This window comes from Melospiza georgiana, chromosome 10 (assembly GCF_028018845.1).
Source record: "Melospiza georgiana isolate bMelGeo1 chromosome 10, bMelGeo1.pri, whole genome shotgun sequence".
Lineage (NCBI taxonomy): Eukaryota > Metazoa > Chordata > Aves > Passeriformes > Passerellidae > Melospiza > Melospiza georgiana.
The window spans coordinates 20,717,440-20,745,277 of record NC_080439.1 but is presented as its reverse complement, the minus strand read 5'-3'; the positions used below and the strand labels follow the sequence as shown (position 1 = coordinate 20,745,277).

Here is a 27,838-nt window from a genome sequence, read left to right as displayed (position 1 = left end):
TCCGCTCCCATCCCTGCTCTGCCCGTCGGCTTTCACCGCTTCCATCCATCACCTGGATTTGCTTAAACCCTTTTTCTTTTTTTTTTTTACTGTGTTTGGCTTTTTTTATTTTTTTCCCTTTTTTTTTTTTTGTTCTTTTTAACCATTTCTCAAGCTTTCTCCGAAGGAACAGCCACTGGCTCTCGGCTTGCAGGAGACTACAGAAGAGCTCTGGGACACAGGGGATGGTTTCCTTCTTCCACCTCGCAGCTGACTTGGTCGAGATCATTTTTCCAACTCGGTTTTTTTTTATTACAAAAATAAAAAAATGCTCCAACTATCAGTTTTACAAGGCATACAAAAATCTCTAAAAGGGCAACACAAGCGCAAGGTGCTGAGGTACGAAAACCTGAGGTAGTTTTTCTGTGTGTGTGTGTGTTGGGAGGGTTATTTGGGTTATTTTTCATTTGAAGCCAATTTTGCTGGTTGGGTTTTCCAGCCCTGGGCTGACAACCTCTTGTAAATGTGGTTTTTTCACCCATTTCCCCCTCCTCTCCCTGCAACAGGGATCTTTTCCTCAGAGATCCCAGTCCAAAGCAGGCAGGGCTGGTGCTGCCCATCATTCTCCAGGGATGTCAGTGCTGGGCAGTGATGGAGAGAGGACAGACAGACAGAAAGGGGGGACAGAACGGATGCAAACCCCGCTTTTGGAGTCCAAAGCAAAGAGGAAAGGGTGAAGGAGACGAACAATTCCTACACGAGGAATCTTGGCTCCTACAGGCCCTGCTCTTCTCAAAGCCCTTCAGAAATTGCTTTTTAACACTTACTCAGTATTTTTTTTTCCCTGCTGGCGATCCTACAGCTCTGCTCTACGGTGAGCTCCTGCCATTAAACCTCTAGAAAAGCCTGCTTTTGCTAAAAACAAACATCCCCCCCCCCCAAAAAACTTTTTAAAAAGTGAGTTAAAAAATAAAATCTTACAAAACTTAAAAATTGGCGTTAGTTCTGTTACTGATATATTAATTCTAAATTAACGGGGCGCCACGGCCCCCCCAGGCCGGGCGAGCTCCTCGGGGGTGGAATGGGCAGGTTTGGGGAGAATTCCAAACTAAAAACCACCTCTCTCTCTGCCTGGGTTAGTCTGACTGACCGGCGGGGAGCGGCGCGGGAGGCGGTGAGTAAGGCGGAAGCTGCGGGCTGGAGAGAGCCCCCCGTGCCCCGGGCTGCCAGCCGGGGGGCTCGGGGGTCTTTGGTTTGTCCCCTGACCTGCTGGGGCCGGCGCTGGCGGCGGGGGGTTACATTCGTCGGGCGGTGCTGGCGGGAGCCTCACTTGCTGTGCTGCGAGGCCGCGGCTCCCTGAGCGTGTTTGTGCTCCTGCTGCTTCACCTGCTGCACGATTTCCCTGATCTTGCGCTGGGCAGTCTGCAAAGGGGGCAAGAAACGGGGTAGCAACACCAGAGCTGAGCCCCCACCAACCCTACAGCATGACAACCCTACAGATACTAACATGAGGCTAGGCACATAAATAAGTGATTCTGTGATACTTCTGCTTTGCTAAAGCAAAGGTTTGGCTTGTTTTTCCATCACTCCCTGTGTTTGTGCTCCTGCTGCTTCACCTGCTGCACAATTTCCCTGATCTTGCGATGGGCAGTCTGCAAAGGGGGCAAGAAATGGGGTAGCAACACCAGAGCTGAGCCCCCACCAACCCTACAGATTCTAACACCAGGCCAAGCACGTGATTCTGTGATACATGAGGATGTGCTAAAGCCAAGGTTTGGCTTGTTTTTCCACCACTCCCTGAGCATGTCTGTGCTCCTGCTGCTTCACCTGCTGCATGATTTCCCTGATCTTGCGCTGGGCAGTCTGCAAAGGGGGCAAGAAACAGGGTAGCAACACCAGAGCTGAGCCCCCACCAACCCTACAGCACCACAACCCTACAGATTCTAACACAGGCTAGGCATGTGATTCTGTGATGCTTTTGCTATGCTAAAGCAAAGGTTTGGCTGTTCTTCCATTACTCAAGATTTTGAGGTGTCGCCACGCATTCGTGAACCCAGCCTGGTTAGATGCACCCAGGTGGGATGCAGGAGCCATTCTCACCTTGTGTCCAAGGCACAGATTTTGGCTGAATCGAGCCAATCTTTAATTTTAATGCAGCCAAAAACCCCTTCAGTGCATCCTGGGTGCACAGAAACCACTCAGAGCAGCTCAGGGGATGCTGTGCTCGGTGGCCTTCCTCAAACTGGGAATGCTGGGAGAGCCATGGCCAAACTTTACCTGACTGGCAAAGAAATGCCCAATGATTTTGACGACGACCTCCTCGTTCTCGTCCGGGGTTTGGTCTCGTGGCACGATGACTTCTGCGCTCGTTAAGTTCTGCAGTTCATTCACCTGAGCAAACAACAGAGATCCAGGTTTTGCTGGGGAAGAGACAAAATCCTCCACTGCTGGGACCACCCCAGCTCTGAGCCAGGACATGGCACCAGGCTGCTGTGGCTCACACCCTGTTCCCTTGGAATGGCCATCCAAGAGCCACCGCCAGGACAAAGGGACTGAGACATCACTGATAGCACAGAGCACCCTGCCAGAGCTGATGGGATGGATAGGGGATGGATAGGGGATGGATGGGGGATGTCCAGCCCTCTATTCCCAGGCCAGGTGGGACCCCCCCACACCCCCACGTACCGTCTTGCCACCCTTGCCGATGACGCGGCCGGCGGCGAAGGAAGGCACCTTGATGTGTGCTTCGAGCTTCACTTCTTCTTTCGGGTTAAAGAAGTTCTCCTCTTTCAGCTTCCCAAATATTCGCCCCTGGGCCTGGAGAGGGCACAAAAGGGACACAGAGGTGGTGGGCAGATGCTTGGAGGTGGCCTGCTGCGCCCTTCATTCCCACAGGCAATGATGTGGTCCCAAAACCGTGGTCCCAAGCTGAGAAGCTCTCCTGGCATGGTGGGGACCAAAGGGATGGTCTCACCTTGCCCCTACCCATGTCCCCAAGCCAGCTCCCACCCTGTGGCCATCATACCTTGAACTGAGCCTCGGGTGGCCCTGTGATGATCACCATGCGCTCGCTGGCATCCGGCCCTTCTGCTGGGGCAATCTGCAGAGGGATGGGGAGGAGTGTGAGTGTGACCCCTCCTTGGCAAGACCTCCCCTCTGTGGGACGCCCCCCATTCAGGGACACTCCCCTACCCAAGCAGTGGTGACAATCAGGATGCTGCAGGACTGGTTTCTACTCATCTGAGGAGCAAAACCATTCACCAAGGGCTCCCTTCTCTGCCCTCAGCAGTGGGAAGGGGAAACTGAGGCACAAAGCCCTGACCCAGCCCCTCATTCCCACTCACCTTGATGGAGGCGCCAGCAAACCGTGCCAGCTGCTTGATGTGCTGCCCCTTCTTCCCAATGATGGCCCCCACTGCCTGTGTTGGGATGAACAAGTTCACAACCTCCTGCTCCGGCACCTGGAAAGGGCACGAAGAGCCAGAGGGTCAGGGGAACAGCTGGGCCAGGGGGCTGCTCCCCCTGCCAGCATTCCAGCCTTGAAGAGGTGCTGGGCTGGGTTGTGTTGGGTTGGGTTGGGTTCTCTTGAGTCGAGTTGTGGTCCTGCCCTCCCACAAGGTGCCCAAGGGAAAACCTCATGGCAGGAGGTGCCAGGGCACTTTTGGGGAAGGGAAACTTACAGGATGCTGATGGGGGAAGGCTCCAGCTGGGGGGGCTCTGTACAGACTCGACAGATAGGCTGAGGAGCCCTGTGGTGGGAGAGAAAATGAGGGGCAGTGACATCAGCGATGTCCTCAAGGTGCCAGCCCCTTCCCAACACCCCCACCCTGACATGGGGAGTGTGTCACCACCAGGAGGAGGAACACAGTGACCACAGGCACATCCAAGGATGAGCTGCAGCCCGGATCCTGTGCCTATGGCACAGCACGAGGCTGGGATGGGGATGGGAGCTCCCAGTTAACCCCAGTCCCTCCCCACTGATGCTTTTTTGGCTTTGTCCTGCTGATGTTTGTATCAGAAAAAAAGATCTCCTTCTGGCCTCACCAGGGGGCTTGAAAAAGGCCACACAAAGCTTTGGGTTGAAGGACCCCACACCTAACACTGCCTTTCAGGAGACCTGTCCTGCTCCTCTCCATCACACCCCACATAAATAATTCCCACAGCTGTCTCCCAAAGGTTGTGGATTCAGGCACAGCACCCTTCGTCCACAGGCTGAGAGTGACCAACCAACCCTCCTGGAGCCCTCCAGAGCCACCCCACACACCCCACACATCCTCCCAGCACTCACCGTCCTCCTCCGCCCGCTCTGCTGCTGGCATTGTAGGGAAAGAAAACAGCACAGGTAAATTAACCCACAGCTCAGAACAAATTATTGAAGAACTAATGGAGGCAGCCCATGGTGCCTGAGCAACCTGGGATGGACCTTCTCCACCAGCACCTTGGCCCTCCTGTTCTCCTGGCACTGCAGCATCCCTGCCCACTGTCACCTCAGGCCAGTGGTGGCCTTGGGGTCAGGACTGAAGAGCACCTACATGGTTTTTCCATGCTCTCTTCAGAGAGCAGCACCCTTGGGGCACAGCCAGTCCTTAAACACTGGTGGAACCCAGAGCAGCACAACCCAGGGATGCATCTGATCTTCTCGGTGGCTGCCACCTTCATTCCCTGTCCTCTCCACTTTGCTGCTGCAATGAGCATCCTCCCCAAAATGGCTGAGAGTCAGAACTCCCCATGAGGTGGCTCCCAAACCCAACAGCTCCAGGCACCAGGAACACGCCACACTTACTGCAAAGGGGTGGTAGGGGGTGGCAGCTGCAGCCCCCCGGGCCCCGGGGGTGGATGGCAGCATGGACAGCCCTGTGGAGAAGATGCCCAAAGCACTAAGGTTCAGCCCTGGGATCAGGTTGGCTTGTTGCTGGGAAAGGAAAGACACGGAGAAAGGTGTGAAAGGTGGAGGAGAACTGAGCTTCTCAACACAGGCACGGGCGAGGCCCAACCCTTGTTGTAACACATTGATCTCCACTGTGGATTTTTGCCTGCAGTGGAGCAGGCCCAGGGAGGGCTGGGCTTACGTTGACGGCCACCACGTCGCTCTCGTAGGCCTCGCGCAGCTTCTTCATGATCTCCACCTCGGCGTTGGAGCAGGCCTCCGTGCTGCCCTTCACCGTGATGGTGCGCTCGGGGTTGTAGATGGTCAGGTCCTGCAAGCTGCCCCATGGGAAAATCCAGAGACACGGTCACATCCCTTCTTCAAGTCATGGAAAACCCCGGGAGAGCTCAAATCACAGCTAAGGGTTCCCCACGGGACAGAGTGAGAGCTCCGCGCCCTCTCCCTGCCCAACGCCTGGGATGAGGGACATCCACCTGGGATAGGGAATGCACATGGGAGGGCACAGCTGCTCTGTTTTCCAGCTCCAGCACTGCTTGTACCATGTTGGACAGAATGGGGTGGCCTGGTGTCCACCAGGACTTCACTGAATCATGGAATCATGGAATGGTTTGGGTTGGAAAGGACATGAAAGCGCATCCAGTTCCAGCCCCTGCCATGGAAAGGGACACCTCCCACTAGACCAGATTGCTCCAAGCCCTGTCCAACACTTCCAGGGATGGGGCAGCCACAGCTTCTCCAGGCAATCTCCCACCCTCAGAGGGAACAATTCCTTCCCAATATCCCATCTAACCCTGCTGTCTGACCATTCCCCCCGGTCCTGTCACAGGAACTTACGGGGAGATGGTGATCTTGGTGCCCGTGTCCTGCTCAATCTTCTTGAGGTTGCGGCCCTCCTTGCCAATCAACCTCCCCACCAGGCTGTTGTGTGCCAGGATTTTCAAGGGAATCTCTTCTGCTCTAAAATGGATTAAGAAAAAATCAAATCTAAAGGTCCAGCCAGTCAGCCAACAAAGAAATCTCCAGCCACAGGTACTAAGGATTTGATGGAAAGAAGGACCACCACCACGGGGTCCCACCACGCTGTGTCTGAACCAGGAGCACTCACGATTTCGTTTCATCAGCCTCCTTCTGCATGATGTCCAGGATCATGCGGCACGCTTCCGAGCACCCCTCTGGCGTGGCGTGGATGGTGATGGGCTTCTCGGCAGCGCCGGCGTTCTCCTTCCGATGGATGTCAACCCTGTGGTGAAACAACCAGCACAGAGGAGCCCCTCAGATGGGCCTGGGGCCACACGGAGGGTTCTGAGAGCTCAGGAGCTGAGAAAAACTCATTTCAACACTTGCTCAAGCTGTGGGGTGAGCCTGGGTGTCAGCTGCATCTACCAGCACCTGGCTCACGCAAGCCCAGGCAGTGTTTGGTTTTGAGCGGTTTGGATCAGATTTGGACCACGTTTGCCTGTAGGACCCGAGGTCCTGGAAGCTGAGGGGCGTCACAACATCAACCAATGCATGGAGGGGGCAGAACAAATCCTCAACTGGACAAAAGCCCTGAGCAACCTGGTCTATCATCATCATCATCATCATCTCTGCCGCCGGCCCCGCTTGGAGCAGCAGACGGGATCAGAGGCCCTGCCGAGCTCCGCCTCTCTCTGCACAACACCCGAGGCTGTCCAGCGACCTTGGGCACAGAGAGCACTTACCCGTGGGCAGCGTCTGTCTGTCCCGACACGGAGGCACCCGGCAACAACAGCGCTGGTACTCACGCCCTTCCCGGGGGGACCAGCAGGCTCCCGTGCGCAGCGGCAGGGACCGTGCTCTACTCCTCTGCTCCTCCCTCAGCTCATGGCTCATGGCGCGAGGAGGCACGGCCTCCAGCTCGCTCCTCACGCTCAACCGTACCTGGCAAAGCCCTGAGAGAGAGGGAGAGAGGAAAGCAGGGTAGGAGACTCCCGCACCTCGACCACGCGCCTTGGGCTACAGGGGGAGGAACCCTCACGTCTTCTCCGCGCGATGATCCGCGCGCTCTTCCCGCCGGACGGTGATGCCGTGCTGCGGCCATCCTGCCATGGGCCACCACCGTGGCGTTCCTGCCACTGCTGCAAGTCTTCCAAGCAGGTGTGGAAGCGGCAGCTCAGCCACTCTGGAATGCTGCCAGCACTGGGGTCCCCTCCGGGCATATCTCCAAGGTCCTGTCCTGATGGGATCATCCAGGGTGTGCTGCACGTGCCAGGCCAAGGGCTGGGGGGCAGAGTCACCACACGGTGCCACGCTGGGGTCCAGGTGGGTTTGCACAGGTCAACTCTTCAAGAGCCAGCACGTTGGAACACGGATGGTGGAAGGGGAGCAGCTGGGAGAGCCTTCCCTGGGAGAAGGGACTCCAAAGGGACCCCGAGTGGTTCCATCCAAGCACTGAACAGGGAGGGAAGACAGCGTGGTTCCCTTCATAGGCTCCATCTCTCCAGATCTCCATGGCTTCAGTTGGTGCTCCCAGACACAGACTTCCATCAGGTTGGCCTGGAGGATCCGTTCCCAGCAGGTACAGGGACACTTGCTGCCACCCCTTTGATGGGAACAGGGCGAACACACCATGATGGCCACATGAGGCGATGACAGACCAGGCTGATGCTCCCATGGCAGGGGGAATTGATGAGGAATCCCAACAAACCCCACAGATGGGAGCCATGCAGCAGCTGAGGCTGGTGGAGAGGAGAACACGGCTGAGCCTTCATGCCAGAGAGGAACCAAGTGCCAGGGAAGTGCTGAATGGAGGCACCGAGGTGATGAGGAGCTTGCACAAGCCTCAGAAAGGGGCACAAGCCAGGTTCCAGGCTGACCAACCCATCCCATGGGATCACCAGATTCAGGATGAGCTCAAGAGAAGACACATCCCATGTCCGGATGCGTGAGCTCACTTGCCAGAGAGATGAAGGGATGCCAGGAAGGGGTCACTGCTTTCAGGCACATCCCACCCCAGAGAGCTGGAGAAGGGAGAGCTCTGGAGCTGCCAGCACATCCCAGTGCCGCTGCTGAACTGCTCCATTCCAACAAGAGGATGGAGAAGGGGACTTTGAGTACCTTCACCCCATCACCAGGCGCTGCAGGGAGGGATGACCAGGGCTGGGGGGACAGGTTTGCCAACGGTGCAGCAGGAAAAGCCTCCAAGAGACCTTAGGGTGGGCTGGGAATGCTTCAGAAGGACACCCCTCTCCAGGTGGACAACACAGTGTGCCTGTAGGGTTATCCCAGTGGATAGCCATGGTAGCCATGATCCTCTCCTCATGGAGCTCCAAGGGCTGTGGAAGGTCTTGGTCTGGGTTTCTTCATGGAAAAACACGGCTCAGCTTGGGCAGAGTTTTGCCTCCTGGGGCTCAGAAGCATCTTTGGGATCTCTGTGAGTGGCACCAGGGGTGAAATCCAACGTGACCAGAGGAATCCAGAAGCCAGCATCGCTCTGGGGAGTAGCAGGGGCCGGGCAGCAGGATGTCACCCTCAGATCATCACTGGCAGGTGAGGGCAGGGACAGAGGGTGGATGGCACCCAAAGTGAAGGACAGGGCTCCTGTGGCTGCCTGGGATGGATTCCTGAGGGTTCCCTTCAGCCAAGCCTGCAGGCAGGGCCGGAGAGGGCAGAGCACTGAGCAGGACCTTCCTCCATGGCCCAGGTCTTCAGGGCAGGCACACGGAGCCACCCCACCAGGAGGGACAATTCAGGGGCAGAAACTGCTCCAAGCAACAGCATCTGGTTCCATGGCTGGGAGAAACTGGCACCTTCCCACCTTCCTTGCTAGGCTCAGGGCTTGGAAAGGGCAAATTCCGTTCTTGGGGGGTGAGGACACAGCTACACCTGCTGCTCATCCCACCAGGACTCACCTGGAAAAGGGCTTGCAGCCAACCAGGATCTGCTCACCAGGCTACCAGGTGAGCAAGCCAGGCTCCAAGAGCTCCTCTCCCTACTCCTCTGCTCCTCTTTCCATACAAACCTCTTCCTGCCAACCCAGCACCAGGGTTTGGCTCCTCTTTCTACCTCCAGCCACACTAGTACCAAAGATTTGCCTCTAAAAACTCCTCTGAGAACTGGGATGCTCTGGGACAGGACTCCTACGTCCCATGGGATCACCAGGTGCAGGATGATGAGCACAGGAGAAGACAGCTTGGGGTTAAACACAAACACACCTGGGCAGGAACAAACCATGCAGGAAAACCATGCAGAGAATGAGCGGTGAGATCAGGAGAACAGCAACAAGAGAAACATGGAAAACTTTGGCAAGACAACCCCATTTTTTTGGCTTTTTTTCCTTTTTTAGTTCAAAAATAAACACGTTAATAGCTAAAAAAGGCTTCAAACAGTTACAAAAGCCCATCCTTCTCGTGGCAATGCTCCCACAGTGTCCCTTTCCCCTCAACATCTCTAGCCCACATGGGATGAGCAGGATGAGCAAATCCCATAAGAACCAAGACCACTGCACTGAGCATTCACCTTTAGGATTTGATCCCCAAACTTGCCATTTCTCCCTAAAGCCTCATCCCATAAAGCTGCTCTCGTGAGGCTTTAGGAACTCATTCCAGGCCTTTTTCCAGTGTGCATCCCCCTCCTGCAGCACCCAGACCACCCTGGCCAGCAGGAACGGTTCAGCACCTGAGCTCTGCCACCACCCCACGAAACCAGCAGTGGCTGGCACTCCAAAGCCCCCCAGCGCAGGGAGAACCCGAGCTGGGACCTACAGCACCCTAGGGAAGGAAAACAAAACCATTGCAAGTACTTACTTGGACTGGGTTTGCTTAGTAAGGTTCTTTATGGTCAAGCCCTCCTTTCCTATGATCGCACCAACAAACTGCGTGGGCACCAGCATCCTCAGTGGGAACTCGAGCTGTTTGGGCTGTGAGGAGCCCCCTGGGGAGGAGCCCCGCTCCCTGGAGGAGTGGCCCCCGCGGCGGGATCGCTGGGGGGGCGGAGGGGAGCTCACCTCTTCATCCGGGATGTAGGAAATCTTGAAGGAACAGTTCTCTAACTGCTGGTCGCTCAGCTTCTCTATGGCTCTGCAAGGCAGCGAGGTGCAGGGCGTGGTCAGGGGCTCCCCTCCAGCACCTCCACCACATGCAGAGCGTGGGCCCTTCCCAACTTGCATCCTCTTCCCTCCCCAGTCTGGAGAACATGGCCATGGGAAGCCAGAGCCCCACACTTTTCCCACCAGGAGCAAGCCCCATAACCTGGTGAGACATCATCCCCTTCCACGCGGGCCATGCCAAAGCTGGCACATGACTTTTCCCCCCAGCAGAGGTGGGATGGCAGCCCAGGGACCGGCCCCTTCACCTGGAGCTCCCACACAGCATGGGGATGGTCTCACGGGCTCTTGGGACATGGCAAAGGTGGCAGAGCAGCTCTGGGGCACCAGGGAGAAGGATGCAGCACGTGGTGCCCCCTCTGTTGGGCACTCTGACTCCCTTCCCAGCTGGATGAGGCTGGGAGGCAGCACCTGGACTCTCCATCCCCCAAGCCCCTCCTCAGCTGTGATGTTTGGCCACGCTGGCATCTGCCATGACCCTGCATGGCTCCAGCTTTCCCTGCTCCTCCCGCATCCCACCGCTGACAGATCACAGGCAGCTCCTTGCCAGGCCTGAATTCCACATCCTCTGAGGACTTCTGCAGCTCCACCACCCTTTTCCTAAGTCCAAAAAAGCCCCTTATCCCAAAGCATTAAGCACTGCTCTGTTGGGGAAACTCTTTGTCTTCCTTTATTGCCACAACTCCCCAGACCATGGTGGGATTTTTGGGGCTGTCCTGTGCAGGACCAGGATTGGGACTCAGTGATCATTGTGGGTCCACGATTCTGAGACACTCATGTCATCTTTATCTGTGGTCCACAGCACATCCACTCAAGGCTGGAGGCACCAAAAGGATTCTCCTCTGCCCTCCTGGACCAGCAGATCCCTGTCCCCATCTCTGTCCTCAGTTATCCAACGCCACAATGGGTCAGCTCAGATGGGAAGCTGGCAGAATATCCATCAACAAATGGACTCACAAAAGCTCTTTGGGGCCTGGGATCTGCTCTTGACCATATAAAAAAACCCCTGGCCACTAATAATAATAAGCTCACTCCTTACTGGGTGGTGTCCAGCACAGGGCAGAGGTCTCTAAAAGACTGGAACAAAATAATTGTTTGGAACCATATTTCCACTTCTGAAATAATGTGTACTACCCCATCTCCCATGCCAGGGGACAGCCCAGTGGTGGGACAGCTTAGAGAGGCCTGGAAGATACCTGGGACGCCTTGGGAAAGCTGGTGTGGTGTGAAATCCCGGGCAAACCAAACCAAACCAAACCAAAGCAAAGCAAACCCCACTCACACTTTGGCCTCCTCCTTGGTGGCGTAGGTCACGTTGACAACGGCAGTTTCTGTGTCTGTGTTCACTGTGGGAGCAAGAGAAGCAGAGTTGGAGCAGGGCTGGGAGAGGTCACTGCTGCTCTCAGCACGCTCCAGAGGGGGGGATACACCTGGGATGGGGGCAGGGACATGCCTGTCCCATGGCATGCCTGGGCACCCTGGGTTTGTTTTCCCCTGGGCACCCTGGGTTTGTTTTCCCCTGGGCACCCTGGGTTTACCCCCAGCACAAGGACTGGGCTGGATCCAGGGCTGGATCCAAGCAGAATGCAAGGCTGGACATCCCTGACCCACCAGTGGATCCCAAGCTACACTCAGCTCATTTTTGCTTTCAATTTTTCGGGGACCAGGGGCATTCCCAGGGATGGTGGACGGACAGCCCACATCATCCCACCAGCAGGGTTTGAGTCCAAAACCCATTTCAGACCAGTGCTGCTGGTCTGGTTATCCAACTAGGTTTCATCCCAGCGGGCTTCCTGCAGCCTGGGCAGAGCTGGGGAGCAGCACTGGGAATTTTGCAGGGATGCTGGACCATCTTACCTTGCTCTACATTCTCCACCGTGCCATACTGAGCTAAGAGGCCATCCAGCACCTGGGGACAGAGCAGCAAACAGGGCAGGTGAGGCTCCAAGCAGGGCAGGAGCCCACTCCACCCACAAACACCCTCCAGCACCACCCACCTGCATCCCATCATCATCCATTATCCCAGAGCTGACCCAGCACTCCAGGCTGGCCCCCAGCCAAAAGCAGGCAGGAGCTGGAGCCCAGTTCAGGCTCCCTCCCTGCATTACTGGGAGGTTAAAGGGTGGCCCACGTGCAGGCCATGTGCTCCAGCAGCACAGCTCATGCTGCTGGAGAAGGTGATGAACGGGATGCTTTTGGGGTTTTTGGGATCAGCCACTTCTTACCTCCCACTGTAGGTGGGGAGGGATGTTTCGGATCTGGATCTTCCTGCTCCTGCAAAGACAGAGCCCTGGGTTAGGGTCTGCAGGCACCTCAGAGCAGAGGGAAAAGCCCCTCTGGGAATCACACGGCAGCTGTGACAGCTTCCCAAAGCATCCCACCTCCCCACAGCGAGCCAGGGCAGCCCAGCCCCGGGGAGAGCCACTTCTCCTCGCTGTGCCCTGGTCAGCACTGGGCTGGAGCTCTCTCTGGAACGCTCCCTCCTCATGCTGGCTGTCAGGTTTCCAAGGAAACCTCCTGAAAGGAGCCTCTGCAGAGCCCTGACCGCACAGGGATGCACAGACAGCCCTGCCCACGCTGCTCTGGGCTGGGACAGGACCCCAGCCTGGCCAGGCCAGCCCTGCTAAACCCTGAGGGGAGCTCTCCAAAAGCACATCCAGCTGAGCCTCACCACTTCCCAGCAATGTGGGGCTGCTCTCCTTGGGGAAACGCAAATGAATATCCTTGTAAGCCTGAGTTTGGAGATGGCCAACACACCCAGCCTCGTCCAGTGGCACTTCCAAACTCACAGGACAACATGGCTCACTCCCAGCCTGGCTGTGGCTCCATCCTGGACATGGTTTCATTCCCAACCTCATTATGGTTGCATTCCCAAATTGGTGAAGCCATGGCTTCATTGCCACCCTGGCCGTGGCTGCACAGGAAGCCCTGCCAAGGCTTCCCAAGGGTAAAGAGCCCCCAGACATCTCCTCAGCCTGGCTGTGAGATGTGCTTGGGCAGTGACAGGTTCTGACACAGCCCAATCCATGCAGGATCCAGCCAAGCCTTGAGCCACGAGCCACCCTGCTGCCATAAGGCAGGAAAATCAGAAAGGAAGGCTTCAAAAGATCAAGGCTGCTCTCCTTGTCAGGGTAGCCCTTTGCGAGCTCCCATGTGAAAGCAATCCTAGGGAGAGCTGTTCATTAGCATAACAATCTATTCCTAGGTGAAACACAACTAACACCTTATAAGTGTATAAAATGTTTCCACACTGATAGAAACATGAAAACTATCCCTCACAAACAACTTTTCCTACTTTGGGAGTTGGAGTGACCCCCAAGAGACACATCTCACCCCTGAGATGATGGGTGCCAGGCTGCGAGGCCAGAGGGCCTGAACAAATCCCAGCCAGTCCCAAACCATTGGAGAGAGCTGGACACGCTGCCCAGTCACCCCCAGACCCAAACCCACGGGGGGCACCTTCGTCCCAAGGTGCCCCTGCTCAGCTCCAGCATCACCACAGCCACCCTCCTCTGCACGTGGGAACCACTGGGGTGCCCCAGCTTGGGCATCCCACAGCTGCTCTCCATTTGGGGTTCACTTGGCTCAGCCCACCTGTCCCCAAAGCCCAGGGGACACAGGGCACCTGGAAGGGGCACACCCAAGAGAAACCAGCGCAGCAGCTGGACAAATCCCTCTGCCACTCCTGGAAAAGCCCTGCCCTGAACTGAATTGCTCCAGAGCCATAATTTCCCTACTCCTCTGCCAGGGGAGATGCCAGAGCAGCCCTGGTCTCCCCAGGCGCTGCCTCACCCTCCCAAAACACCCAAACAGAAGAACCACAGCAGGTGCCACATAACCCCACTTCCAACATACATCCACACCAGAGCACAGCACCTAAAGGCATCCAAAGGGCACTCAGGCTTCAGCTCCCATGGGCAGCATTCCCAGCAGCTCAACATCACCACCCAGCATTGAAGACAAGGTTATTGCTCCTCCTGGGTGTGCTCATGGCTCTTGTAACTGCACACCTGGCTGAAGCAGTGCTGGACCCGTCACAGCCATCACTGATGGAGCCAGGGATGCACATCTGGAGCCATGACAAGTGGGTGAGTTATTCCCAGGGGCATGGAATAACTCATCCATTCCCAACACCACTCCCAGGAGAACTTTGTGACAGAAAAACCCTTTATTTCGCTTTTATTTTAGTTTCATTTTCCCGCACCTCAGGGCTGACTCCAGGGCACGCACACAACACCAGCACAGGAGCTGACGATGGCCACGTTTCACCCACCCCGTTCTGCAGCAGGCTGGTGGGAATTTAAGGAGTGAAATAAATCCTAACAACCAGATGGGGGAAAAACACTCGGCTGCGTGATGCAACTGGCCCTGCTGTGGTGAGTGCCCTCAGATAACCTGGAGAGCTGCATCCCTCTGCCTCTTCCTCCACACACCCACCTCGCTGCCTCAGCAGCTTCAAGGGCTGAAGAAACCAGCCTCAGCTGCTTTTTTCCCTTCTAAATTGATCCCAAACTGGTCCTGCTCACCAGCAGCTCGAGGAGGAAGCAGCTCCTCCACCCCAGAGCAGGGTTTGGGTGCCAGGAGCTGCCGGCAGCACAGGGAGCACCGAGCAGTGAGTGAGGAGGTAAAGCGGGCTCGTGAAATAACCCAGGATGGGGCTGTGTGTCCTCTCATGCACACACCAGAGCAGAATCATGGGCTGGCATCACAGTCCTGCATGGAAAGGGGATGGAAAACCAACCCCCAGCCATCCACGCCCTGCCAGCATCACCACTGCTACCTCCACCTGCTGAAATCATGCAGTGACACAGGAAAGCCTTAAAACTTGGGGTTTGTTCCCCAGAATCAGGAGGATTGAGGGGGTTTTGGCACAATTCACCATTTTCCAGCATGGCTTCCAGGGAAAGAGAGGGCAACAACCCCCTTGAAATCCCGAGACACAGAAGGACAAGCATAAAAATGTGAGTGAGGAGGTAAAGAGGGCTCGTGAAATAACCCAGGATGGGGCTGTGTGTCCTCTCATGCACACACCAGAGCAGAATCATGGGGTTGGCATCACAGTCCTGCATGGAAAGGGGATGGAAAACCAACCCCCAGCCATCCACGCCCTGTCAGCATCACCACTGCTACCTCCACCTGCTGAAATCATGCAGTAAAATGAAAAGCTTTAAAACTTGGGGTTTGTTCCCCAGAATCAGGAGGACTGAGGGGGGTTTTGGCATAATCCCCCCTTTTCCAGCATGGCTTCCAGGGAAATAGTGGGTAACAACCCCCTCGAAATCCCAGGACACAGAAGGACAAGCATAAAAATGTCATGAAGTTGTGAAATGAGAATGAGCCACCAGGTCCCTGCCCAACATCCACAATCCTTCCTGGATTTTCCCCGTTGGCCCCATGGATCTCCCACCCATCCCTTAGTCAAGAAACTCCAGAGGGGCTTTGTCTCCCACAAATTTGGAACTAGAAACAAGCTGGCTTCAAAATAAGCTCTATAATATAATAATAAAACCTCAACAAAATAATCCAATAATAAATTAATATTGTGATATAATGCTATATAATAATATAATACAAAATATAGAAAAATAATATATAATGGTATCTAATTAATACAGTGGAATGTAAGGGATGGCTTCAGCACTCTCTGCCCTAAAAAACACAGATTTTTTTTTTTCCTACTCATGCTTTGTAATATCTTACTATGATAAAGCTTAAAGGGATTTTATCACCTTCCACCTCAGATCAGTGCTGAGGGCAGAGAACACATGCTCTGCCACCTCCTGTTTTCCATAAAAATCAATTTTCAAGAGAACTGGGGGAAAAAAGCAAAGGGAAAACACGCTGAAAACCCAGTGGGGGCTCTGCCTGCTCTATGAAATATTTGTCCCAGGCAAGAAAACATCTACAAAAAAAAAAAAAAAATCCCATCATCAGGCAGGGACCAAACTCTGTCCCAGCTGAATTTTCCAGCTCGGAGGCTGAGCCAACAGCCCCCTGAGCGGGCAGGGAGGGAAGTGGATGCTGGATTTGTGATTGCTCATTATCACATTTATTTTCTGCGTTTGCTGGGGCCGTCCTGGAGGAGTTTTGGTGCATCCCAAGCCCGCCCAGCAGCAGCTCCACGAGCATTAAAGAGCTGCCCCAGTTTCCAGGAGGCTGCGGCTGCTCCAGCTCCCCTCGCAGCCCGGGGGCTTTGCTCTTAAGGAATTAAAAACCCCGGGCTGGAAAAGGGTCCGGCCCCGTGCGTGGATCAACAATGGGGATGGAGGGGAATCATCGGGAATCCGGCCCATCTGTCACCATCGCATCGCGGGGAAAACAAAGGAGGGAGGGGAGGAGCAGGGGGAAAGGAGAAGGTACAAAAAAAAAGAGGGGAAAAAACAAAGAGAGGGGGGGAAAATGATGGGGAAAGAGATAAATGGGAGAGGTGGGGGGAGAGGAGGAAGGGGGGAAAGAAAGAGGGGGAAAGAAGGAAAGGGGATAAAAGATAAGGGGACATAGAGGAGGAAAGGAAGGTGGGGAAAAGGGGGAAGAGAGGGAAAAAAGGGAGAAAGAAGAGTGGAAAAGGAAAGAAAGGAAGAGAAGAGAGGGGAAAGAAGGAAAGAGGATAAAAGATGAGGGGGGAAAGGAAGAGGAAAGGAAGGTGGGGGGAAAGGGGGAAGGGAGGGGAAAAAGGGGGAAAGAAGAGTGGAAAAGGAGTGAGGGGGGAAAAAGGGGGAAATGAAAGGGGAAAAGAAGAGGGGGAGAAAAGGGAAAATAAGAGGGAGAAAAAAGGGGGAAAAAGAAAGAAAGAGGGGGAAAGAAGGAAAGGGGATAAAAGATAAGGGGAAAAGAAGGAGGAAAGGAAGGTGGGGGAAAGGGGGAAGAGAGGGGAAAAAAGGGGGAAAGAAGAGTGGAAAAGAAGAGAGGGGGAAAAGGAGGAAATTAAAGGAAAAAAGAAGAGGAGGAAAAGAAGATGGGGAGAAAAGGGAAAATAAGAGGGAGAAAGATGGGGAGAGGGAGGGAGGGAGGGGAGGGAGGGAGGGAGGGAGGGAGGGAGGGAGGGAGGGAAGGGAAGGAAGGAAGGAAGGAAGGAAGGAAGGAAGGAAGGAAGGAAGGAAGGAAGGAAGGAAGGAAGGAAGGAAGGAAGGAAGGAAAGGAAGGAAGGAAGGAAGGAAGGAAGGAAGGAAGGAAGGAAGGAAGGAAGGAAGGAAGGAAGGAAGGAAGGAAGGAAGGAAGGAAGGAAGGAAGGAAGGAAGGAAGAAAGGAAGAAAGAAAGAAAGAAAGAAAGAAAGAAAGAAAGAAAGAAAGAAAGAAAGAAAGAAAGAAAGAAAGAAAGAAAGAAAGAAAGAAAGAAAGAAAGAAAGAAAGAAAGAAAGAAAGAAAGAAAGAAAGAAAGAAAGAAAGAAAGAAGAAAGAAAGAAAGAAAGAAAGAAAGAAAGAAAGAAAGAAAGAAAGAAAGGTGAGAATGAAGGGGGAAAGAAGGGCAGAGAAGAAGGGAAAAAAGGGGAGAAAATAAGGGAGAAAGGAAAGGGGGGTAAAAGAAGAGGGGGAATAGGGGAAAGAAGAGAGGAGGGAAAAATGGTAAGAAAATAACGGGGGGAAAGAAGGAGGAAAGAAAAAGGTGGAAAATAGGGGGAGAAGAATGGGAGGGAAAAGAAGGGGGAAAAAATCACGGAAAGGAAATGGGGGTAAATAAACAAGGGAAAGAAGGGATAAAATATTAATGGAAGCAAAGACCCACGTGGAAAGGAATCTAAAGAAAACCAAAACTCAAACACCACCAACTCCCAGTTCACCTACACCTGCAAATAGAAATGAAATAATAAAATAAAATAAAATTAAATGAAATTAAATAAAAAAAATAAAATAAAACAAGCAGTGGCGTCATCCCCATCCAGAGCCAGCACTGCAGTCTGGGAAAGGATCAGTTCCAAGGGGATTCTCCTGGCCAGCCCATTGGGAACAGCATCCCAGACCTATGGGAAACTGGGCTCACATCCAGGGGGCAGCAGGAGGGGGGTTTCCCATCCTGGATGTGACCAACATTGCCCTGGCAACTGCATATGTACGTCGATATATATAAAAAAAATATATATAAATTGTCTTTTTGTACATAAATATGTCTTATAAAATTTTATATACTACATAGGAATATTTTGTGTATTTTATGCAATTTAATATCTTTCCATGAATGTTTCATATAAACATACATAAATATAAAATCATAGAGTGGTTTGGGTTTGAACTTTAGAGTTCATCTAGTCCACATATGTCACAGAAAATTATGTACTAGAAGTATATTTTATACTTATAAAATATATATATGTAACTTTTATATAGTATCTTTATACACATCATATCTTTTATTTATATCTACGCAAAAGACACCAAATGCTTTAAACACACCACCACACATTATTAATCTGTATCAATACATAACATATTAAAAGTTTTTAAATGTATCTGTTTAAGGATACAGGACTCGGTCTGAGAGCAGCCCCACTCCTAGCACCCCAAATTCAATTTTCTGCTCCCCGCGAGCATTTCCAGGCACACATGGGGAGGTTCCAGGGGCTTTTCCTGCCAAAGCAACGGGAATTCCTCTCTGCTAATTAAGCAGCTCACTAACGACAAGCAATAATTGATAAGGGAAGCAAAGATGGGGTGTCCAGAGGAAGAACAAAGGGCCTGGATGTTCATCACCTGCTTTAACATCACCAACATTTCTGGGTTGAAAAGCACAGGGAAATAAGTAAATAACCAACAAAAGCAAAACCACGCAGAAAGGAGAATTGAATTGGTGCTCAAAAGATAATTGTTTAAGGGTAATTGTATTTCAAACAGGAGAAAGTGCCATAAAATCACCCCCAGCAAAGCCACTCGGGCAGGCACCAGCACCTCTCCCCCTCAGCCACCTTTATCTGGGACAAACCACCCAACTTTTAGACATAATGAGCTATTTGTATACAGCAATTTAATATTTCAGTGATTTCCAGGCTCCCCTCACTGCTCTTCACATCTCCCTCATGCTTTCCTTTCTCCTTTCTGACAATTATGGCACAAGCAGACATTAAAAGGCACCTTCACAACCAAAACCCTCCAAATTTGACTGGTTTGGGGACAATAACTGGAACTCTGCTACTTTTTAAACTCCTCATTTAATACAATTCTTGTATACAAGTCAGCACTGGGTTAGCTGAGTTTTACTTCCCATTTTTCCCATTTTTTACTTTTCTAAAATCCTCTTTCTTTATATAACTTCGTATGTTCTTTCTTTTCCATCTTTCTTTTCCATTAACACGATTTTTTAAGGTTTTAGGAATACACAACCAATCTTTAAGGAGGAAGATGCTGCTGCTTCCCCCACGGCCACCCTCCAAAAGCAAAATACTCTTGGAGTAGGATTGCTTCAAGCAAATAAAAAAAAAAGTATTCCTTACTCCTGCTGAGTTCAAAATCAATTTTAAAAGAATTTAAAATTTGAAAATGTTGGTAAAAATATAAAATATAAAGTGATTTTTTTCTTTAATTCCCTAAGGCATGATACATACAAGGGGAAACAAAATTTTTTGAGGCTGTTGGATATTTCCTAGAGGAGCCCAGACCATTGGGATGGCGCAGAAGGGCTGATTTGGAACCCGTGGGAGGTGAATCGATGGGCTGGGCAGGATTCAGGCTCCTTCCCACCACTGTCACATTTAATTCCTGCCTTCGGAGAAACAGAAACAACCCCGGTGCCAGCGCCTCCCCTCGAGGAATTCCCTTCCCTGCTTCCCGTGGCCGGATGTCCCAGGGGTTTTCCAGCCGGTTCCTTTTCCAAATGTGCTTATATGTATATAAATCTACTGATTAGATTATATATACATTAGATTTATATATTTGTATTAGATTTAAATGTAAAAATTAAACATTCCAGGTGAAGCCGGGCACGGAGGGAACCTCCTCACATCCCAGGAACGCCGAGGGATGGGAGCCAGCCCAGCTCGGGTCCTCCAAACCAAAAACCCCAAATTCATCTCAGCAACGGGGGGATTTTTACCATTTCGCTCCCTGAAATCCCAGCGTCTCTCCGGGACTCAACCACCACCATAAAAACTGGATTTTCTACGAGGGAGGGGAATAAACACGACCATGTGAGGCTCTGTCCCCTGCCAAAAATCACATTACAAAAATAAAATCTATAATCGAAATAAAATCTATAAAACCCAATCAAGGCACAACCCCCCAAACTGGGGATATTAATATAAATTATTAGGGTAGATTTTTTTTTGAGCTGGGCATAAAAAGACACCGGCTTAAATTAGATCTCAATAATCGGAAGAAACTTGGGAATAGAAAACTTGGAGCCAGCCGAACACAGAGCGATGTAAAATAAATCAGTATTTATTTCCGGGCCGGTTAAATGGCTTTTTTCTAATTTTAAACCTCGGGAGGGAAAGCAGGCGCACCCCAGCCCCAGCCCCGACGGAGAATTTAAAGATGAATTCCTTGTTTACATCCCCGGCTACACGGTAAAGGTCGAGCCCTGGCTGCGTACTACGGCCCCAAACTCGCAATTTCTGCCTCCATCCCTCTTCCAAAGTCACCGCCGGCCCATCCCGAGGCTGCTGCAGGGGTTTGGCCGGGAAATGCCACACCTGGCGATGCCTGGGGGGCTCCTCGGGATGGTTTTTTTGGGGGTGGGGAGCGTGCAGATCCCTCGCCGAAGACGAAATCCCACTCCGGCACACGTGATGCCGGGCACGAGCCATTCCCCCCCCGTAAGCCTCAATTACACAACAGCATTTCCAACCCCCCCGTCATTTCCAAATTAATACCCCAGCAGCAATCCCGGGCCAAATCCGGACCCCAGCTCCCAGCCCAGGCCAAGCCTCCGCGCCCGGCCGAGCCAAATCGCCCGCCCGGAGCAGCCCGCGGGGGTTTTTTATTTTTGTTGTTGTTGCCTTTCATCCCGACACATGACGGGGGGGAATAAACCTCGGGATGAGGCTACGCCACACGGAGCCGGGATTGTTTTCCCTGCGGAACGCGTGTGCCCATCAGCCCGGCCTCGGGCACCTGGTGGGAATGAGAGGGCGCGCTCGCCGCGATGCATGAAATAAAACACGCTTCGTGTTTTGGGGTTCTCCCGCTGGATAAAGCGGGGAGATGAGGTGTTTGGAGAGGGGAAATTGATTAATTACCGACTAAAGATAATAAGCCTAAGGGCGCGGGTGGCTGCGCTGCCGGGAAAAGCTCCGTCCGCGCCGCGGGAAGTGGGAGGAAAGGGGTTTTCTCGTGTTTTCCTGCGAAATTAGCGGCTGTTTTCCCCGGGAGCGTGGGGTGAGGGGGCATCACGGCGGTGCCCACCGTGGGAACGCGGCCGTGGGCCGGCAGCTCCTTCCCCCGCCGCGCCGCGCTCCGGAGCGAAAGTAAAACCGACGGGGCTCCGCCGCCCCCCCCGCGCCCCGCATCCCGGAGCGCCCGGCGCGCCCCCCGAAACGCCGCGATGGACACGGGCACCGGGGGGACACCGGGGGACACGCCGCGGGGTTACCTGAGCTTTTTGGGCACGGAATAATCCACTTCCATCACTTTGCCGTGCAGCTCCACTTTCCCTGCGGAGACAGCGGGGCGCTCAGCATCCCCCCGGGATGGGGCATGGCGGCGTCCCCCCGCCAAATCCCGTCCCACCGCACCCCACCCCATCGTGTCCCACCGCATCCCGAGCCGCCGGCCCTCCCGGGCTGTCCCCGCGCCCCCCGCGCCCCCCGGCGCCCCGGTCCCCCCCGCTCGGCGCCCCCGGGGAGTTGGGGCTGGGCACCTCGTAATCGGGTCCCCGGGGGGGCGCGGGGGGCGGCGGGGCGGCGGGGCCGGGGGCGCCGCGCCCCGGGGGCTCCCAATAAAATCGGAGAAAAAAATCAGCGAAAAATAGAGGCGAGGTCGGGAAGAGCCGGGGCGGGAGGAGGGAGGGAAGGAGGGAGAGGAGGGAGGGAAGGGGGGACCGGGAGATGCCCGGGGAGGGGGCGGCGAGGGGGGTGATGAGGGGGTCGCGGGGTGGATGCGGGGGGCGCGGGGGGGGTCGCTCACCCGAGAGGGTCTCGATGGCCCGGATGGCCCAGTTTTGGTCCGGGTAGTCCACGAAGGCGTAGCCGGACTTGAGGAGGACCTGGCCGGGCAGGGGCAGCTGCCGCTCCCCGAAGAGCTGCCGGAGGTCCTGGGCGGTGGCGGCGGGGCTGAGGTTGCCGATGTACAGCTGGTTCATCCTCCGGCGCCTCATCGGGAGCCCCCCGGGCTCCTCCCCGGGAGCCCCCCCGGCTCCTCCCCTCCCGGGAGCGGGACGGACGCGGGCTCGGGAGGGTCCCGCTCTGCTGCGCCACCGGCCCCGGCCCGGCGGAGCCTCCGACAGCGGCGGGCGGAGCCCGGCCCGGCCCGGCCCCGGGGCCGCCCCGCGGGGGGGGCAGGTGGAGCCGCCAGACCCCCGCGGGGACGGGGTGGGCTGGGGGGAGCGGCCCAGAGCCCCCCGCCCTTCTGCAGGGGAACGCACCGCGCCCAACACCCCCGAGCCACGCACCCCGCATCCCGATCGCTCTGCTCTGGAACCCATCGAGCCCCATTGCCCCTAAACCCCCGCACCCCGTCATCAGCACAGAGCTCTCTGCCTGCACCCCATCGTACCCCATCACCCCCAATCCCTCCCTCTGGCCTGAACCCACCACCCCACGCCACTCCAGCCCCTTTGCCCTGGAAACCACCACAGCCCAGCAGCCCCAACCCTTCAGGAGTTCCTTCAGGGAGATGAAAACCTTTTCACTCAGGAACCAAAGAAAATAAATAAGAAATACATCTTTATCTTTATATATTTATCTACATAATTACCTAATACAATTAAAACAAATCCACAAACATGATAAATAATATAAATAATAATGTTTTTACAGCGCTTTTTTTTGGAAAACAAGAATGTGTGAACCCTTCCCCGGCCAGATCCAACGAGCCATCCCTGCGTGTGATCCCATTGTCGGAAAGGCTCCAGGAGATGCCGAGCCTGTGCCAGACACTCCAGCCATGAGCTGTGCACGTTCTCTGCCCGCTGGAGATGGCTCCTGCAGCCTCAAGGGTGTCCTCAGGTCACCAGGAGTTGGTGTCACCATCTGCCTGCAGGTTAAGTGACATTTTTCTCCCTCCTTTCGAGAATAAAAGCATAATCCTTGTGGAATCGCATCGAGGACATGACTGGAGGCAGAAATAAGGGGCAGAATAATCCTGGCTGGGTGGGTGACAAGTGGCCTTGTGCTCTTGGAACAGAGCGTTGTGTGCAGGGCCAGGTGTCCCTTCCTGTGCTGGGGGGCGAAGGGCAATAATCTGAATTCCCCAGATTTTAAGGCAATTAAGGACACTTAAAGCACCACTCCTCCTGCTGCTCCATCCCACTGCCAGTCTTGCCTGGCATACGGAGATGGATGGAGTAGGAATAGCGGTGACGGGTGCTCAATGCCATGCCTACAGCAAAAATAGATGTGGTTGGGCTGCGATGATGCAAAGCCAGAAGAATCCTTCTCCTCCGATTTCTCCGGCTTTGCTTTCAGTGCAGCTCCTGCCTGGCTGTCATTTGTCACCGGTGCTCACAGCTCCTCCATCCCCAGCACATTTTTTGGGGTGATTTTAGGCTGAAATTGGTTGATAAAGTCCTTTTCAAAGATCTTGCTCAGGTCATTCCTGCCTCGTCAGGGATGAGCTGTCGGCAGGAATGGGGTAGGAAGCTGCTGGTTCATTGTGCGAGGTCACTGCTACTGGGAAGCAGTGGGAGAAACATGAGATTTTGGGATTAATTAGTGCCCACGGGATGCAATACTCATTTACTACTCCTCAAACCAGCCTTCTGCTGGAGCTGGATGTAACAGAGGAGTTACCTGCAGGAACTCATCCCTCCTGCCCCTGATTTTTGGCTTTGCAGAAAGAGCTCAACAAACTTCTGCAGATGCTTTCCCAACCCTATGGAGCTGATACTGTTTGCCAGTTTGGGTGGATCTGTCTTGGTCCAGATGTGATGTTCAAGGGCAATCTGTGCTTTGGGGAAGAAGATTTCAAAGCACTGGTACAAAACAGCTGGAGAGGTGACAACCAGATGGAAAAAAAGGTCCTAAAAGGGGTACAGGATCCAGCAGGAAAGGGAAAGCATCTTCCAAGGATAGCCTTGTAGGCAAAATCATTCCTCCCTGGAAAGAGATGCTGGCATGGAATGAGTCTGGAATGCAGCAGCAAGACTGATAAAATGAGCAAAAGGCCATGAGAGGTTGAAGGAGGGTTTGTTTAGTCTGGAGAAGGACAGGATAACCCACTGTGTGTGAAGGGCTGCCTTGAAAAAACAGGACAAACTAGGAAAAAACCGGAGTGTTTGGTCGACTGGACACGGGAGGAGCAGGAGATGCTGTTCCTCAGCTGGAGGCTTTGGGAGGAGGTCAGGCAAACATCTGGGACTACCTTTTGGGAGGAGGTCAGGCAAACATCTGGGACTACCAAATCCATGTTGGGGCCAGCCCAGGGGGTTCCTGAGTCTCCTCCCAGCTCTGGAGAAACAGTCTGGCCCACAACTCCATTTTATCCCAAACCCTTGGTAAGCCTGTCTCAGCAGGCAGGTTGGGATCCACGAGATTCCATCACCCTGTTCTGGCAGACTGGTCTTACTGGGACTTGCACTCGGGGCACTGGTTGGGCTCCTGCTAATGGAGCAGCTGTGTTGGGATCTCTCCTTGGATCCCACATCCCCAGAGGGTGTTGGGAACAGGACAGAGAAAGGACAGCAGGCAGAGGGAGGATCCTGCCTCGAGCCAGCAAGGATGTGGTGACTCCAGAAGTTACCTCAGGAGGCTGCAGTAATCCAAGAGGGAAAAGCTCAGTGACCTGGCCCAGGAGAAACCCACCTCACCTCTCTGACCTGCAAGTTTCCCTGAATCCTTAAGGATATTTTTCACTATTCATCACACAGAGAATCTCAGGAGAGCTTCATCCCACCCCTGCACTGTTGGGATTGGGAACAAGGTGGGAATGCAGCTGCTCATTGCTCCATGGGGGACACCTCCGGCTGCCGAGACTGCACAGGTCAGGCAGGGCCAAAACCAAGCCCTGAGCAAACCCTGCCCTAAAAATGAACCCATTTCCTTAAGGAAAGGACGTGGTTTGCTGTCCTTTGTTCTCCTCAGCCTGTGGCAGAGATGACTGTGCACAGTGGGACTGGGACATGCTGCCAGAGCAGCTCCCACCTGCCCCTCACCACTCTGAGCAAGCCACCAGGCAGCTCCAGGCTGGGCCTGATCCCAAATTTCCCTCATGTGCTGGTGATGAACTGTCTGAAATGAAATTTTTGGCTTTTAGAATCTTCCCAGCTGGAGAATGGTGCAGCTGCTACGGAGGAGAGGGAAGAGCATGAAGGACTGGCATGGAAGCAGCCCACCTTGGGAGACAGGAAGAGCAGAGCTGAGAAAATAATTCACAATTTGGTTGGAAAATGCAGCCATGCTTTTCAACCATTTTGCTCACCCTCTGCTGGGACATCAGTGAAAATTTACTCACTACTCACTGGATTTTAGAAGTTTCCAAGTCTGCAACAGTCAGGAATGCTGAGGTGGAGGGACTGGCATGGCTGGGTAATTAAATTAGTGTCTGTGTTAATTACAGCTGTGCTGGGGCTGAGCACGAGTGAGACATTAATGATGGGAATGGTGGACAGGCACCAGGAGCTCCAAGCTTTGCTGACTCTCCCAAGGTGATGCCAAAGGTATGGATCTGTGGGAACACGGTGTGGAGCACAGGCCAGGTGACAGAGATTGGCACTAAAGAGGCTGCAAGCAGGAAAATGAAAGGATCAACTTCTCCCAGCTCCAAAGCAGCTCCCCTGGGATGGATGGGAGCACCTGCATTTTATGTGATCAACGTGCAAAATAAATTGCTTGAACCCCAGTGAAGGAGATGCAAGGAAAAATGGGATTTTTAGGAGCTCATGGAATTCCATGAGGAGCTGTGCAAGGGGGTGCCTGAATATACTGAACCCACAACTGCCTCCATCCTGCACAGCTCCCTCAAGCTCCACAATCCCTCCAGGGCCCCTCCTCATGGCCAGGGAAAGGCAGGAGATGCTGCAGGGACAGGAGCATCCCCTGCACAGGGAGAGGCTCAATCTGCCCCAGAGGAAATTCCACCTGCATGTGTGGGGAGAGGAGAGCAGCACAAACAGCTCCTGGTTTCCTTTTTCCCCTCCACGTTTTCATCAGTCCTCTGCTGACAGGAAAGCAGGTCTGGAAAGGGCACAGCCTGTCACATCCAGCCACTAGATGCTGCTCCAGCAGAGATTCCCTGCTGCCCTGGTGGGATCCATGCTGGGGGTCAGGGCAGGCTCCTCCTCCCATGGATGATTCCTGCCTTCCTGCTGGCAGAGCACCAGGCTAGCCAGCTGTGGGTTCCAGCACACATCCCACAGCCTCCTGCCAGCCGTGCCACAGGGCAACACTTCAGCCTGGGAGCATCAGAGCCTGGGCTGTTCCTGGACTGAGAGCCCTGGGAATGATTCAGCAGCAGGAAGGGCTGGACAGGCTCTCCTCACCAGGCCAGCTACAGCAGCTCTTCCCCAAACCCCCAGAAAATCTTTAACGCGGATTATGGGGTGCACCTCAGCAAGCTGCTGCTCACAGAAAACACCCATTTCCTCTGGCACCCTTGGTGGGATTTTCATCTGGATCTGAGCCTTATCAGCACCCCCAGTCCTCACGACAACTTTGAGGGGCTGGAGCGTGTCCAGGGCAGGGAACAGAGCTGGGGAAGGGGCTGGAGCACCAGGAGAGGCTGAGGGAGCTGGGAAGGGGCTCAGCCTAGAGCAAAGGAGGCTCAGGGGGGAGCTTGTTGCTCTGCACAACTCCTGACAGGAGGGGACAGCTGGGGGTGGTCGGGCTCTGCTCCAGGGAACAGGGACAGGACAAGGGGAAACAGCCTCAAGCTGTGCCAGGGGAAGTTCTAGTTGGACAGCAGAAGGGATTTCTTCATGGAAAGCGTGGTCAGGCACTGGAAGGAGCTGCTGAGGGAGGTGGTGGAGTCCCCACCCCTGCAGGGATTTAAAAACCCTGTGGATATGGCTTTTGGGGACATGGGTACATGGTGGCCTTGGCAGTGCTGGGGAGTGGCTGGAATCCATCTGAGAGGGCTTTTCCAAACAAAATGATTCCATGATGCACCATGGCCTTGCAATGCTCACAACCAAGCACAGACCTGGCACAGGGATTTGGGACACGCTCAGCACAGGAGCCATGTGACACACTGCAAAAAATGGGTCACCAGGAGCAGCCAACTCCAAAATGTGTCAGCAGGAGCAGCTCAGACAATTTACAATAATTACTGCCATGGTCCTGTTGTACACTCTGGAGAGTAAAACCAGGGAAATTTTAACAAATACCTGGATAATTTTTAAATCGCTAAGACACCTGGTGTGCTGCTGCTGGCTACCTCCTCTCCAGGCAGCTGAAGCAGGTGGGGCCTGTTCCCTCAGTCTCTCTCTTTGCATGATGGCACACCATCCTCCTTAAACTTTGTTCCCTACATCCACAGAAATAATCAGTTTTGAGTCTAGAAATTTCCATTATTTCCACAAAACCCCACATTCTCACCACAAAGCAATGTGGAAAGCTCCTCCAACACAAGATTAAAAAATAACTGGCTCAGAGATCCAAGTGCACAAATTCACTACGTGGTATGACAGATACACATGAAGTGTTGGCCCAAAAGCTTTTAAATACAAGTGGCAACAGCTAAACACCCAAATAAGGGATTCAGTGCTCATTTCACAATTGAGAAATAGACTTGAGAAGCACCTCAGATGCAATTTACTTGTGGATGTTTACATCAAAAGACTGATTCTTCCTGGAAGGAGTGGATGGCACTTGCCCTGGGATTACCTCCAC

The 27,838-nt window shown here is 53.8% G+C and overlaps 1 protein-coding gene across 2 annotated transcripts; it reads right to left on the bottom strand.

The window, feature by feature from the left end:
- Window positions 1-883: 883 nt before the first annotated feature.
- IGF2BP2 (insulin like growth factor 2 mRNA binding protein 2) lies at window positions 884-22,182 on the bottom strand. Of its 2 annotated transcripts, none has more exons than XM_058030946.1 (17): window positions 21,981-22,182; window positions 21,448-21,508; window positions 12,155-12,203; window positions 11,787-11,838; window positions 11,212-11,275; window positions 9,631-9,903; window positions 5,973-6,107; window positions 5,702-5,824; window positions 5,049-5,184; window positions 4,763-4,891; window positions 4,268-4,291; window positions 3,660-3,728; window positions 3,324-3,440; window positions 3,005-3,079; window positions 2,665-2,796; window positions 2,257-2,370; window positions 884-1,401 (listed from the first exon to the last, which is right to left on the bottom strand). In XM_058030946.1, exons 1-17 carry the CDS (start codon window positions 22,168-22,170, stop codon window positions 1,306-1,308), a joined length of 1,839 nt encoding a protein of 612 aa, XP_057886929.1. In that variant the 5' UTR covers window positions 22,171-22,182; the 3' UTR covers window positions 884-1,305. The 2 variants fall into 2 exon arrangements, with proteins under 2 accessions (XP_057886929.1, XP_057886930.1); XM_058030947.1 differs by having other exon boundaries at window positions 4,268-4,288.
- Between the last annotated feature and the right edge of the window lie 5,656 nt (window positions 22,183-27,838).